The sequence below is a fragment of the Sciurus vulgaris genome, assembly GCF_902686455.1.
Source record: "Sciurus vulgaris genome assembly, chromosome: 7".
In the NCBI taxonomy this organism is placed as follows: Eukaryota; Metazoa; Chordata; class Mammalia; order Rodentia; family Sciuridae; genus Sciurus; species Sciurus vulgaris.
Genome location: NC_136467.1, coordinates 130,908,879 through 130,925,540, shown reverse-complemented (window position 1 = coordinate 130,925,540; position 16,662 = coordinate 130,908,879). Strand labels below are relative to the sequence as shown.

At 42.2% G+C, this 16,662-nt stretch overlaps 1 protein-coding gene across 1 annotated transcript in view; it reads left to right on the top strand.

Moving 5' to 3' along the window:
- The window catches only part of LOC306665789 (uncharacterized protein), a gene marked incomplete at its 5' end in the record, with an annotated part of 729,076 nt that overhangs the window by 690,250 nt on the left and 22,164 nt on the right, over positions 1 to 16,662 (top strand). The window contains 2 exons of the mRNA XM_079147400.1: positions 5,466 to 5,641; positions 7,336 to 7,459. Coding sequence (XP_079003526.1) covers positions 5,466 to 5,641; positions 7,336 to 7,457 — 298 coding nt within the window. The 3' untranslated portion in view covers positions 7,458 to 7,459. The remainder of the gene's footprint in view (positions 1 to 5,465; positions 5,642 to 7,335; positions 7,460 to 16,662) is intronic.

Genomic DNA, 16,662 nt, shown 5'->3' with positions numbered 1-16,662 from the left:
TGATATTTAGGATGGGGTGCATTCTTTTTTTTTTTTTCTTTATTATTGTGTTTTTGCAATTGTGAGGCTAGAACTGAGAACCTTGTGCATGCTAGACAAGCACTCTGCAACTGAGTTACATCCCCAGCTTCTGATGAAATCTTATGCAGTATTTGTATACACCTTCTTTTTTCTGGACTGGGGATAGAACCCAGGGGTACTTAATTACTGGGCCCCCATCCCCTTTTACCTTTTTATATTTTATTTAGAGTCAGGGTTTTGCTAAGTTGCTTAGGGCCTCAGTCAATTGGCTGGCTTTAAAATCCCAATTCTCCTGCCTTGGCCTCCTGAGCTGCTGGGATTACAGGCATGTGCCACCACACTGTGCACACCTTCTTTTTGACTGTGACCCATCACATGAGGGCGCAAGTGGAATTTTCCTCTTATGTGATATTGGCACTCAAGAAATGGCAGATTTTTCAGTATTTCAGGTTTTATCATTAGGAATGGTCAAACAGCATAACATTCCAGTGAGGAACATCTATTTGAATCTTGTTTCACCTTCACTTGTCTATAGACATCTCAATCCAAAACTTTAAATTCAGTCAATATACTACATAATTTTCAACTCTTTCTTTTACATTAATACATTAATGAATGCCCTAAAAGACCTTTGATAGTAGTTTAATTGGGTGTTAAATTTGATTATACTAAAGCAAACATGGTTTTTACAGTGTTTCACATCAAAGCCATCAGCACTGTCAAAAGTTTGAGTTTCTTGGAGACCAAATTGCAAAAGCTCCCCAACTAAGGGCTATCTCCCTACCAAGAATTTCCAGCATTGAAGGTAAAATGTATACATTGGGATGATTGTGGGACTGTTTTAAGTAATAACTGCTCTATGTTTTTTACTTACCAAAAAATTCAACTAACATCTATTGAGTATGCCCTATGGACACTTATTAGGTATCATGGCATAATTCTGAAGACTATCCTGTGAACATAAGTATTCATGTGCAACTCCTATTTGACTGATGGAGAAACTTCCTAAGTCAGACCATCAAATAATTGGTTAAGGCAGAATTCAACCTGAGACTCTATGACTGCAAAGCTTGCATTCTTAATCAGTATAACATCCAGTTTCTCCATTGATGTTTCTTGTGAGCTGCATTCATTCACTAAGTGCCTCATTAGACCACATAGTAAGCAGTGAGGATACCACGTAAGATGCAGCCTCACTTTCTTTCCTCAGAGATATTGTAGTATAATGGAGAGGGCAGAAAAGCAAACATGATACTGTGAAAATAGTAAAATAAATTAAAAACAAAAACTCCCCTCACTCTCCTGGTTCATAAGAGAAAAAAAAGATCTGCATTGATCTGCCCATTTATGGATTTCATCTTCCTTTCAAAGCAAGGGCTAACAGATGGTGGGCATAAAGCAGAGTTGTAGTGAAGTCTCAGACTTTAGGCTTCAGCATGGTTGTAACCATGATGATAAGAAGAGACAAAGTGAGGAAGGAGTGAATGTCTGCCTCTGTTCTATCAAGGAACATCCACTTAGTCCTGTTTTATATTTTGAGTTACAATATAAGATCATATACACAGAAGGGGAAAAAAATGTTCCACTACCTTCCCAAAGTAAAAGAAAAAGTTTTACAAGCCATTGCTAGAGACAGGTCACATAGATAGGGCTAGGGCTTTCTTTTCAGTTGCTGGACTTAATCCCTTCAGCCCACACAGAAAAAATAAATATAAATTACTTAAGTTTAGTAAGAGCCAGGAATCATATTCTTTCACAACCTCTCTCTCTCTCTCACACACACAAATGCACACACACACACACACACACACACACACACACACACACACAGGTACATGCATGCAGAGATTCCATCAACACCAGAAAATAATCAAAAATTAGCCTTTGCTCTCAGGGAAATCTACATTTAATGATTAGAGCAACTATGGTGAGTGGGTTTCTCATTTCCAAGGCAATGGGTTAAAGATTTTGGCATGATCCAGGCATTCTCTTCTTTAAACTTTAACCAAATTGTTCATAATCTTATTTGTCTCTACTTTTAGAACCATTTCCAGAAAGTATTCAAGATGTTCCCATGTATCTGAGTTGCAGGGGACTCTTCACTTTTTGGCGGCCATGGATCTCTATTTGCTAAGGATGTATTCCTGTGTATAATTCTAGGAGGTACTCACCAACCATTACTCTAAGCAAATCTATAGACCAAGCAGATGATTATGCACACACTAAAGCATCCACCACATATGTTTGAACAGGACAGGATTAGGGAAAGGATACCCTGGGGTATGGTGGAAAGATCAGGAAATCTAAAGTCAGGCAGATGCAAATTGGACAAGTGGCTCAGGAACAATACGACAACAACAAAATATAAGATAATGGCATATGCCCTTGGATCCTTTCTCTTCATCAGTAAGAGAAGACTCATGATAACCATGTTGCAATGTTCTTGCATAAGAAACAATTCAGAGATGACAACCTAAGAATCAATATATTATAGATATCAGCCATTAAGCCCATAATTGGGTGTGGTTCATGGGCCCCATGATGACTTGTTTGACCAGTGGCAGAATCATTGTGGACTGCCATTCCTGTGTGCCCTCAGCAACTGTCATTCTTGTGGCAATTGAACTTAGCATCCTGCAGCACAGCACTGCCTTTGTGGACCTAGCCCAGGGTCTTGCACATGTTTGAGCTTAAATCCTGGATGGAGGGAACTGAGTTCATCCACAAATATTGATTCAATGTGTCCCTTCAAAGCCAACCTCCAGTTCTTATTGTATTGGTTTGACATGTGCCACCATCAAACAGGAGAAGAACATTGCCCTCCTACCAGCAAATGAGACACAACAGACTGGCTTTTAAAAAAATCTTTAATAACATAACAGCCAAGTGGGCCATCTGTGTCAACATGACTGCCATGAGGTTATCTCCAATTTCTAATCTTAACCTTGGTACATAAAGCTCCCAGCTTCAGTGAGTGGAGGCTACAGATATGAAGCAAAAGCTTGGCATTGAAACAGTTCATTCCAGGGCCAGTGTGGGAAGGGAATGGTAGTGGACATTCCTTTCAGGATAGATGTCCAATGGGTAGAAGACAGTGTGTTCCAGCATTGGAGGCATTTTGTGGAGGGGTGGTCAAAATGTATCTCCTGAATGATGGGAATCGGGAATGTGGATCTTGCCTGGTGCTGTGGCATCCGATTAGACACAGATTACCCTGAGACCACCAGAGCAGCTTTCATAGAAACAGGGGTCTCAGACCTGCAGATGCTGCCTCTGAGTCCATAACCCCTGACTTCAGGGGTGTCTGACTCCCACAGACAATCTGGAATATGGTCTTTCATCTCACTGATGGTAACAGCTGTGGGAAGGCCTATTTGAATAGCTGAATTGATACCATAGTGTTTCTGGGTATTGATCCAGTACAAGAGTGGACTGTAAATGAATGTGGAAGCATTCATCACTTCCACCCACTGCTGGGCAGACTTCTCCCACCACAGTTTCTTCCTCCAGTGAATAAATATAATGCAGCCTCTGGTTAATACACAACACAGTACCATGAGTCCAAAGTATAGTGAGACCCAGGCTGAGGAAGTAAAGGGAAAAAAAAAAAAAAAAGAGGCAGCTGACTGACAGTTCTGGCTGGGACCTGAACTGTTTCTCATTCCTCTCCTTGATTTGGCTCATTCATCCATCCATTCACTCCCTCCCTTCTTACACACCTACCTCATCATTTTATTATTCTATAAATGCTAGGCCTGCAGAGAGCCTAAGAGAACATGTTAGCCTTTCAGAGATAAGGGATACTAGGTCTAGAGGAAACATGACCTGCTGGGACTCAGTCAGGGCTTCTGGCTCCCAGTCCAGGACCCACCCAATCCCTCAGACTGATAAACTGAACTTAAGGGCACGACCCTCAGGAACCACTTGACAAGGACACCAGTGTATCATTTCTGGTTTGGCATAACATGGTTTCTGCCTTCCAAAACTCCTTAATTTCCTACAGGTGTCTGTCTCTTAACTATTTAGCACTCCATGCAGGCAGCCACCACCCCATCAACACAAAGCATCTTCCGTGAAATTTTGTCCCCACACTCAAAGGACGGAAGGGAGACTTACTGCCAGGAAGGCCCAGGTTTGCCATTTGAGGATCCATATGTTTGAGACTTGTTACCAGGCCCATGTCTTGCCAAAGTATCAACTGACCCAAGAATCTGTCCACCAATGGGAGTCTTCAGAAGCCCCAAGCCCCATTGTTGCCTAAAGATGATATCACTGGGTTTTGAGCACTGGGCATTCCAGGGCTGGTGCTTGTGGAGTGGCTCTGAGTTGATGGAAGTAAGGGACTCCATCTTGTGGCATCTCATGAGCATAGTTCTCTTCCATCAAATAGTGGTCCTCCCCAGAATTGTCTGTTCCCAACTTCTTACGGTAAAGTCACATAACAGCCCCCAGATTCGGGGCCTCACACACTCATGGGCTTATATTTATGTTGTTGCTTATTAGGAAGCCATTTCTGGATATATTTTCCAGTGGAAAGTTGGGAAGTGAGCACAGTGAATATTGGGTAGGCGTGCCCTCAAGAAGTTGGTTACCAAGGTGTGAGGGAAAAGAAAAAAGCTGTTCAGGGGAACAATGTGGTCAAAACCACCTTCTTTGGCTCCTACAGTCTCTCTTTTGCCTCCTCAAGAAGGGCTGGCAAAATGTTCTCTCATCACCAGGTCCCGTGGGACATCTCCCCTATGAGGTCCTGCATCTCTTCCTACCTTCATCTCCTCCCGGTCCTTGATATACCTTTTCCCTCTTGGTGTGCTAGATTACCCCAAGACCCTGTTTATTCACCTCTGGAGCGTGGCTCAAGCTGTTTGTTCACTCACTAGTGCTTCTTCCACATTTCCACCACTGAACACCCCCTTATCACCCCAGGTGGTCATCTATCCCTACTCTGTGAAAATAGTCCCTTCAGCTGATTTCCATGAACCTCATTATCTCCAGTTGGAAGAGACTTGGAGAATTGTCTAACCCAACTCCTCCCATATGCTTGAGTACTGATAGCACAACTTCCCTACTCAGTAACCCATCCCCCATGGTTCCATTGACTCAGGGACTGCTTACCACCACCTGAGGCAGCTTGCCTCATTTATGACCCGCTCAGATTGAAAGCCATTTCTTACCCAATGCTGGTTCAGCTTCACAGTAGGTAGTGCCGGTGTTCCTGACTTAGCCCCTCATCACTGATCAGTTACTCCCATCTTTCTCAGTAGCCAGAATGATCGTTTAAAGAATAGATGGTGTTACTCTGCTCAAACATACTTTGACTTACCCCTCTCACTCAGAGTGCTTCCTGCAGGTTGCAGGTGGGTCCTGGAAATGCCTTAGTCTCTCACCCTGTGGTCCAGGTGTGCTCTCATTTATGCTGGCTGATGAATTTCTATTTTTCTGTTTAGGACCTGTGAAGAAGGCAAGGGAAGAAATAGGTGGCCACTGTTTCAGTGTTTGCCATTGATCCAGAGGTGTTCTAGTAGACCTCAGATTCCTGCAGGCTGCCTGGGCCCAAGCCAGGCCATGACCACACCAAAGATGAGGAAGGGGAGCTCTGCCTGTTTTCTGTTGCTCACTTCTGGTCAGCACACCCACATTCACATCATCAAAGGTTAGGAGCTGTGATTTTGTATTCAGCATCATCAGAAAAAAATGTCATGAATTACAACATCCAAGATCTGAGAATGTTTGACATGCCAGGTGTCATGAGAAATCAGACTTGTGCTGAGAAATAGCCCAGAAAAGTAAAAGCAAAGTGCTTTTGCAGAAGGCTGTGCTACCAAATCAGGTCTGCAGAGCAATCACACCTGGGTGGGCAGTCCACTTGCTTTTAACCCTAATGCAGCTCTGACACTTGACCTCTATGAAACAAACATAGGGGTGCATTTAATGCATTTGGCTATATTTGAGGTATAATTGAGACTCTTCTTTTCTGTCTAAAATTTACTTAAAAATAGAATTTAGTCCTTCTGATAACCATTAACATATAATGGTAGGATCATTGGATTAGAAGACCACTTGACTTTGCTTTGGTAGGGACATAATTAGTTAATATTGGCAGATGTGTTACCTCCATTATGGACATAACAAAGGCACTAGACTGTGTTGGCTTTGAGCCCTTCTCCAGTAAATATTATTCTCTTTGGAAAATCAATATAGCCTCCCTTGATTTCTTTTGATTGTGAGGAAGAAGTACAGTGGGAGGCTTTATCCTAACATTGGTGCTACATAATCTTATAGAATCAGTCTTTTAGCACTGGCTTACTTTGTAACATGTAGTCCCAGACCAGGATTATTGAACAAGTCCCAGGATGTTTAAGGTCTTTCATATCCAGCTTTTTATGCTGTTGCAACATGACTGCTTCAACTTTTTCCATCTGAAAAAATAATGCTAACTTGTACTCTAGGCTTGTACCCCTTATGCAAAATGTTTGAACTAGAAGTGTTTGAGATTTCCAAATATTTGCATATATACAATGAGATAGCTTGCTTATGGGTAGTCAATTCACAACATGAAACATTTATATTTCATATACACATAGCTTGATATTTAGGATGGGGTGCATTCTTTTTTTTCCTTTATTGTTGTGTTTTCTGCAGTAGCAAGTCTTGAACTGAAGACCCTGCACATGCTAGGCAAGCACTCTGCCACTGAGTTACATCACCAGCCTCTGATGAAATCTTATGCAATATTTGTATACACCTTCTTTTTTCTGGTACTGGGCATAGATCCCAGGGGCACATAACTACTGGGTCCCATCCCCAGATTCTTTAACTTGTCATATTATATTTTGAGACAGGGTTTTGTTAAGTTGCTTAGGGCCTCACCCAATTGGTTGGCCTTAAACTCCCAATTCTTCCTCCTCAGCCTCCTGAGCTGCTCAGATTACAGGCATGTGCTGCCACCACACCGTGCACACCTTCTTTTGACTGTGACACATGAGGGCGCATGTGGAATTTTCCCCTTAGGTGATATTGGCACTCAAGAAATGGCAGATTTATGAGTATTTTAGGTTTTTTCATTAGGAAAGGTCAAACTGCATAACATACTCCGGTGAGGAACATCTATTGAAAACTTAAAGTAATATACTCTTAATTTACCTTCACTTGTCTATAGACATCTCAAGGCAAATTTTTAACTTCACAGTTAGTATGCTACATAATTTTCAACTATTTCTCTTATATTAATGCATGAATGAATGCCCTAAAAAACCTTTGATACTAGTATAATTGGGTGCTAGATTTGATTGTACTAAAGCATACATGGTTTTACAGATCAAATACAGATTTTCACATCAAAACCGTCAGCGCTGTCAAAAATTTCAGTTTCCTGGAAACCGAATTGCAAAAGCTTCCCAACTATGGACTATCTCCCTACCGAGAATTTCAGGCATTGAAGGTAAAATGTACACGTTAGGGTGATTATGGGACTATTTTAAATAATAACTCTTCTATGTTTTTACTTACCAAAAAATTCATCTAACATTTAATGAGTAATTCTAATGGACACTTGTTAGGTGTCATGGAATAATCCTGATGACTATGCTGTGAACACTAGCATTCTTGTGCAATTCCCATTTTCCTGATGGGGAAAAGTCCTAAGTCTGACCATCAAATAATTGGTTAAGGCAGAATTCAAGCTGACACACTATGACGGCAAAGCTTGCATTCTTAATCAGTATACCATCTGGTTTCTCCATTGATGTTTCATTGTTTCAAGGAGCTTCATTCATTCATAAGTACCTCATTAGATGACATAGAAAGAAGTGAGAATCCCATATAAGATGCAGCCTCAATTTCTTTCCTCATACATATTATAGTATAATAGTGGGGGCAGAAAAGCAAACATGATACTGTGAAAATAGTAAAATAAATTTGAAAAAGCCTACCCCACTCCCCTCATTCATAAGGGAAAAAAATCTGCATTGATCTGTCCATTTATGGATTCCATCTTCCTTTGATAGTAAGGGCTAACAGATGGTGGGCATAAAGCAGTATTGTAGTGAAGTCTCAGACTTTAGGCATCTGCATGGTTGAAAGCAACAATGATAAGAAGCAACAAATTGAAGAAGGAGTGAATATCTGCCTCTCTTCTATCAAGGAACATCCACTTAGTCCTGTTTTATATTTTGAGTTACAATATAAGATCATATATACAGAAGGGGAAAAACGGTTCCATTGCCTTCCCAAAATAAAAGAAAAATTTTTACAAGCCATTGCTAGAGACAGGTCACATAGATAGGGCTAGGGCTTTCTTTTCAGTTGCTGGAACTAATCCCTTCTGCCCACACAGGAAAAAAAAATATGAATTACCTAAGTTTAGTAAGAGCCAGGAATCACATTCTCTCACAACCCCTCTCTCTCTCTCTCTCTCTCTTTCTCTCTCTCTCTCTCTCTCTCTCTCTCTCTCTCTCTCTCTCTGTGTGTGTGTGTGAGTGTGTGTGTCTTTCACACACACTCACACACACACACACACACACACACACACAGAGATAACATCACCACCACAAAATAATCAAAAACTGGCCTTTCCTCTCAGAAAAATCTACATTTAATGATTAGAGCAACTATGGTGAGTGGGTTTCTCATTTCAAAAGCAATGGGTTAAAGATTTTGGCATGATACAGGCATTCTCTTCTTTAAATTTTAAATAAATTGTTCATAATCTTATTTGTCTCTACTTTTAGAACCATTTCCAGAAAGTATTCAAGATGTTCTCATGTATCTGAGTAAAAGGGGACTCTTCACTTTTGGGCAGCCATGGATCACTATTTGCTAAGGATGTATTCCTGTGTATAATTCTAGGAGGTACTCACCAACCATTACTCTAAGCAAATCTATAGACCAAGCAGATGATTATGCACACACTAAAGCATCCACCACATATGTTTGAACAGGACAGGATTAGGGAAAGGATACCCTGGGGTATGGTGGAAAGATCAGGGACTCTAATGTCAGGCAGATGCAAATTGGACAAGTGGCTCAGGAACAACACAACAACAACAAAATATAAGATAATGGCATATGCCCTTGGATCCTTTCTCTTCATCAGTAAGAGAAGACTCATGATAACCATGTTGCAGTGTTCTTGTATAACAAACAATTCAGTGACAACCACCTAAGAATCAATATATTATAGATATCAGCCATTCAGCCCATAGTGTGATGTGGTTCATGGGCCTCGTGATGACTTGTTTGACCAGTGGCAGAGTCATTGTGGACTGCCATTCCTGTGTGCCCTCAGCAACTGTCATTCTTGTGGCAATTGAACTTAGCATCCTGCAGCACAGCACTGCCTTTGTGGACCTAGCCCAGGGTCTTGCACATGTTTGAGCTTAAATCCTGGATGGAGGGAACTGAGCTCATCCACAAGTATTGATTCAATATGTCCCTTCAAAGCCAACCTCCAGTTCTCATTGTATTGGTTTGACATGTGCCACCATCAAACAGGAGAAGAACATTGCCCTCCTACCAGCAAATGAGACACAACAGACTGGCTTTTCAAAAAATCTTTAATAATGTAACATCCAAATGTGCCATCTGTGTCAACATGACTACCATGAGGTTAGCTCCATTTTCTAATCATACCCTTGGTACATAATTCTCCCACCTTCAGTGAGTGGAGGCTACAGATATGAAGCAAAAGCTCAGCATTGAAACAGTTCATTCCAGGGCCAGTGTGGGAAGGGAAAGGTAGTGGACATTCCTTTCAGGATAGATGTCCAATGGGTAGAAGACAGTGTGTTCCAGCATTGGAGGCATTTTGTGGAGGGGTGGTCAAAATGTATCTCCTGAATGATGGGAATCGGGAATGTGGATCTTGCCTGGTGCTGTGGCATCCGATTAGACACGGGCTGCCCTGAGACCATCAGAGTAGCTTGCATAGCAACAGGGGTCTCTGCCCTGTGGATGCTGCCTCTGAGTCCACAACCCCTGTCTTCAGGGTGTCTGACTTCCACAGACAATCTGGAATATGGTCTTTCATCTCACTGATGGTAACAGCTGTGGGAGGGCCTATTTGAATAGCTTCATTGATAACATGGTGTTTCTGGGTATTGATCCAGTACAAGAGTGGACTGTAAATGAAGGTGTAAGCGTTCATCACTTCCACCCACTGCTGGGCACGCCTCTCCTGCCACAGTTTCTTCCTCCAGTGAATAAATATAATGCAGCCACCTGTTACTACACAACACAGTCCCATGAGTTCAAATTATAGTGAGACCCAGGCCGAGGCAGTAAAAGAAAGAAAAGAGGCAGCTGACTGACAGCTCTGGCTGGGACCTGAACTGTTTCTCATTCCTCTCCTTGATTTGGCTCATTCATCCATCCATTCCCTCCTTCCATCCTTACATACCTTCCTCATCATTTTATTATTCAGTTAAAGCTAGGTCTGCAGGGAGCCAAAGAGTCCATGTTAGCCTTTCAGAGATAAGGGATACTAGGTCTAGAGGAAACATGACCTGCTGAGACTTAGTCAGGACTTCTGGCTCCCAGTCCAGGACCCACCCAATCCCTCAGACTGATAAACTGAACTTAAGGGTGAGGCCCTCAAGGAACCACTTGATAAGGGTACCAGTGTATCTTTTGTGGTTTGGCATAACATGGTTTCTGCCTTCTAAAACTCCTTAATTTCGTAGAGAAGTCTGTCTCTTAACAATTTAGCAATCCATGCAGGCAGCCACCACCCCATCAATACAAAGCATCTTCCCTGAATGTTTGTCCCCACACTCAAAGGACTGAAGGGATACTTACTGCCAGCAAGGCCCAGGTTTGACATTTGAGGGTCCATATCATTGAGACTTGTTACCAGGCCCATGGCTCAGCAAAGATTCAACTGCCTCAAGAATCTGTCCACCAATGGGAGTCTTCGGAAGGCCCAAGCCCCATTGTTGCCTAAAGATGTTTTCACCAGCTTCTGAGCACTGGGCATTCCAGGGCTGGTGGTTGTGGAGTGGCTCTGAATTGATGGAAGGATGGAACTCCATCTTGTGTTCTCAGGGAGGGGAAGACCCTACAATCAACAGGGCAGATGCAGTACTGTAGGTAACAACTTCGCTCTCTCAAGAGGTGGGAGCTGGTGGCTGAATTTCTACCCAGAACATTAAAGCATCTTTGCTCTTTTCTACTTTTTCTCCTGATATGGTGGCTATTAGGAACAGGGAGGGTACCCAGGTTCTTCCTTTGTGCATCATGGGAACTGGTATTCAATATGAACATAAAAATGATTACTTTTTCTTAGGAAGAACATGTTCTCCCTAATGTGGGTCTTTAATCTCACAGAAGTGCTTCTGGCCTAATCCTGTTGACTTGTAGAACATTCTCTCCCAAGGAAGAGCTGCCAAATAGTTTTGAATTATTAAAAAAATGGATGACTATATAAAACAGTGTCTCAGAGAACTGTGACACAGAGAGTCTTGGAAATGCTTCCTGTGTAGCTTTTCTTCATTAAGTCTTTTTGTTTTTAATGACTGGTTTTGTTCCACTTAAAAAATGAAGGATATTTTTATTCTTCCCCACCTTTTTCAAAATTTAAAGATTAAAGTCCCCTCTCTTTACCAGACCCTGAGTTGGGCTGAGACTCTGTCTGGGCAGCTTGCCTCTGTCCTGTTCTGCACTGAGAAGCCAGGGGACTTGACTTTATCAATACACTTTCTGGGCTCTAGATCCTCATCCCTACTAATGGAAGGAAGTAGAAATGGATTGCTCCTTAAGTCTTTTCAATGCCAACATTCTACTGAAGTATATAGAAGTAGTGTAAACTAGTCCCATGATCTCTACCATGAAAAGAAGTTTTGAAGTTGGGAGAAGTTTCAGAAGTACTTTTAGGGATACTGGAGGTCCATTTGCATATTCAACAGAATGTGAAGCCAGAGATATTGCCCAAGGCTCTAGGAGACAATGGATTTCTGTTTCAAAGGAGGTGCTAGACCATATGCAGGAATTTCACAGTAGAAGATCAAAAGCTAGTTAGATGCTGCACCCACATCCAGAATTTCAAAGGGCCAGCAGAGTGGAGAGAGAGATTTTATTTGAATATGTAGTTTTGGAAAATATAATATTGAGTTATGAGAAGGTTACAATGACAGAGAGAGAAGAAAGGAGGTACCTCCTACATCCAGTTTGGTGATGGTGGGGCTTATAGCAGGACCACTCAGAATTTTGTGAAAGTTCCCTAAAGTGCGAAATGGCCCAGGGGTTAGGTGGTAGTCACATGTTCTGGAATCTGAGTTTTCTGACCAATCTAAAGGGTAAGAAATGATTTACTGACAAGCTGAACCTGAATGAACTGGGGTGGAATCTGGGGTAAGGAGTGTTGAGTATCCTATTCTTCAAGAATTTCTCTGGGGAAAGGCTGTGTCCATTTTTCCATGGAGAACATGACCCTCATGACCAGCAGAGAACTGGTGTGGAATCAGCTCAAGATGGTACTGGAGGGAGGGAGGGAAGAGAGCTGGGGAAGAAAGATCTCAGCCAAGAGGACGGAGAGAAGAGAGAGGAAGGATCCAAGGAAGATGTGGGCATCACCCACATCCGAGGGCTTCAGGGAGAGGCCTCCAACAATGAATGTGGGAGTTGAGGGCTGCTGAAGTTGCGCTTTTCATAGCTACTTCATGGCTCCTCCTAGGGCTAACAGACCCTGTCACCTGCTCACAACATGCTGACTAAAGGACAGTTTTCCTGCCACTCCCTCCTTTCCTTCCTGTCCCACATGTTGCAGACCTGGAGGCGCATGTGCTGTGAGGGAGAGGTGGCAGTAGAAGGCCATAGGGAGGAGAAAGAGCAAGACCAGCTGCAGCCTCCTGGACTGCAGTCTTCAGCTCCAACTTGGAGGAGAGGGACTGACCCCAAATCAAAGCTGGAAATTTCTTTTTTAAATTGTGATGAACTTTTAAAATATTAAAGTAACATTGTGCTTGTGACTTAAACGAGTATTTTTTTTTTTTTTTACTCAAGGGAGTCTATGGGCACAGAAGAGGTAGCTCCCAGAACGAACTTAAATAGTAGGGAAGAAAATGAAATTACCTTGTGTTGGCATCCAGCAGGTCAGGTTCTGAGTAGGAACAGTCCATCAACAAAGAAACGTGTCAACTTTGACTTGGGTTTTCCAAACTTCTTTTTATGCTTTCCACACAAGACCAATTAATATGCCATGAAAAATACAATGATTTGGAACACACTTAGGTGTACCTTGTTCACATGGCTAAATATTTTCTTTTAGATTAATATAGAGAGGATGGTTGCTTTGATTAAACCAAACCTAGATCCTCAAATCAGGGGATCTAGGCTAAAGTATTTAGATTACATATTCATAGATTTATGTGTGGTTTATTTTTCATCTTTCTTTTGTTGCTGAATAGCTTATTCAGATTTCACTGGAAAAGTCACCCTAACCAAAATCCTCATTTCACTTTTAGTCTTTTGAAAAACAGTTGAAACATGTAATCTGAGTTTTGATTTAGGAATTATGCTCAGTGTAGTTAGAGCTTATTGAAAACTGTTGGTAAGAGACAAGTGTCTAGTTTTCATTTTTATATTCAGAGTTTTTGCTTTTATTATTTATTTATTTACCTCTGTGGGGCTGGCATTGGACAGAGGCCTTGTGTGTGTTTGGCAGGAGCTGTGCCTCTGAACTACATCTCCAACCTGACATTTTGCTTTTAATTCACTTATGCACCTACATTTTTTTCCTGCCTTAAATCAGCATCCTTATTCTGTTTCAGTATCACTAATGAAGCAGTCATATAATTTTTATGATCATGTTTCATTTTTTAAAAGGGAAAACAATGAACTGCCTGAAATATCTTCCATTAAAGAACAGATTTCTCTTAGTGTCCTTTACATATCTTCGAACTGGATTGTTCAGGTCTTTGCTATTTCACAGGTAGTCTGTGGACCTGCACTGTCAGAAGGCTGTGGGACCTCATTAGAAGCATGGGCACCAGTCCTTCCCCAGGCCTTCTGTACTAGGAGCCCTCTATGCATGAGACTTTGAGAAGCACTGTTGGATGTTCATCAAAGGGTTATTTCCAATATGATTTCTCTTACCTTATTTTCTTTCCTTCTCTTTTTCCTTTTCTTTAAAATTCAGTTTTTCTGGCAACTTCAGCTACCTGGAGTATCCTAAGAATTCTGAACTGTTTGCATCACTTTAATAGCAATCAAACTATCAAAACCATGAGTCAGATTCTGTGCTTGTTGCTAAGGTCTTTGTTCTCGACCCCCAAATCTGACTCTTAATTTATCCACAGCTTTGTGAGGCATGGTTATCTGGTCTCCACTCCAGGCACACAGCAAGCAGGACTCGGGCCACAGCCCAGCATCTGTGGGGAACCCAATGAGGGCTTTGCTGCCTGGCAGAGGATGCACTGTGGTCCAGCACCTTAGAATCAGGATCTAGGTCATGGAAAAGAGGTGGGTTCTTTTTCTGATCTTCTACCATTTGGGAAGGTAGGGAAGCTTTTAATGATACGGAAGCAAGTGTTGAATGTGCGTGATTATTTTTAAAATTGGAATTTCTGAGTGAATCCTTCAAAAAAGGAGACTTTAGCAATAGTAAATCAACATGAGGCAGCTTGTACCTGAATTAATGCTGGAGACATTTCTTCTTCAGAAGAGTCAACATGAACTCTCTCATGGCCTGGCCTGTGGAGATTTTGCTGGCTGATTTCCTTTGCTTTTTTTTTTCTCACTTTCTGTTGATTTTGAGGGCTAGGGTTCTGGTAAGGTCAGGTAAGCAGGTTAACGAGAAGAACGTAGATGTCCCAGAACAGTTTAATGTTTCTAAAGGAAGAGGAATATGTTGAGAAGTCTGCTTCTGGAGTATGAGGAGACATACTTTTACTAAATGTCTCCACTCAGTGCAAACTAAAACTTTGGAAAATTTATTTTCTAAAAATGAGGAAAACTGAAATGTGGGGAGAAGGTAGAAGATGGGCCAGGGACTGCTAGATCCCCAAATCAATCACCTGATGAGTTCCCCAAGTTGTCTTTCTGTTTTTTATGTCTCAAGTGAGATGCTGAGGCAGGCAGTTAACAGGGAAGTCAACTGACCTGGGGAAAGAGACCTCAACACCAGCATGCCTTCCCTGCCCTAAGGAAGAGGAAGGGCATGCTAGCAAAACAGAAAAGCTTCAGAAGACAACTGTAGCCCAACACCACAGATGGAGCTCTGGTCCACCCACAGCAGCAGACACCCAATCCTGGGATGCTGCTGGGGGCAGTTGAGTAGGAAGGAAGCTGGGAACTGTCCCTCTTGTGGGCTGTAAAGAGCCCCTCCCCATGACAGTGGCAGAAAAGTATACCTCAGTGAGCAGCATCAGATGTTTCTCCTTCCCACAGGGTTGGGATCAGAAAAGCCTGCAGGGAGAAGTACAAGGTACCCCATGCCTGCCTGGCAGGCAGGGATCCAGTGAGGTCACATGGGGAATCTGGATTCCTACACCCAACCTCATCCTGGGACCCAAATGGAGGTGGAGAGAACCAGCAAAGATGTAAATTTAAATAACATCCAGGAGGTCAGCATAATTCCCAGAGCATACAGGTTTCAATCAAAATCTACTTGTCACACCAAAATGCAGAGCATCCTGCCTGATGAGAAGATGATCAATCGACAAGGAGATGACAGAAGGGTGAGATTTATCATTGAATGCCATCACAGAAAGTGCTTCACTGAGCAATTAGCAGCAGGCTTGAAGCAGATGACAATACAAGACATAGCAGAGGAGGGTGACTTCTTGATAACAGAGAAGATATGAGCAAGAACCAAGAGGAGGTGCTAGAAATAAAAACATAATAATCCCAATCAAAACTTCTTCAAAATCAGGAAGTCTTGCTCTGTGAAAGTCACAATCAAGAGGACTTTGGGCAAGATCTGGACTGGGAAGAAACACGCAAGTCATACAGCTGACAAAGAACCAGCATCTAGATGCCTAGCAACTTCTCAGAACCCAGCTGACAAATGTTCAATAAGGAAATGGTCACATGACATCAACAGACAATGCAGGGGAGGAGCCACCCAATGCAGAGGGTCATAGGAGAAGGGATCTGCATCCTTAGCCATTAGGACCTGTGAAATTAAACCATGGGCAAGCTCACCACAGACCTACTAGAAAGGCTGAAGGAAGAAACTAGGATGTGTGCCTTCTTCTGCACCATGGAAATGCTATTAGGTGAGAAAAACCACCAGAGAGATGAAGGGAGAGACATGAGCAAAATAAAAACATAAATCACATAGTGACAACACCAAGGGCTGACACAGGTATGGAAAGAGTGGAACATGCATGCATTGCTCACAGGAATGGAAGCTGGTTCCAGTGCTCTGGAAAACAGGCAGGCTGTTTATTAAAGCACTACCAGCTAAAAATTGTAGTCCTGGGTGTGAAAATTTGTCTTCACCCAAAAACTCTTACACTGTGCATAAGGGCACCCCCCCAAAGGAAACAGCACAAATGTCCTTCAGTTTGTGGATGAGTAAACAAACAGTGGTATATTACGACACCACCTACTTCTCAATAATACAAAGGAATGAATGACTGATGCAGGCTTGACTTGGATGAATCTTCAGGGAATAAGTTTGAGTGAGAAAAGCTAGAATAGAAAGAT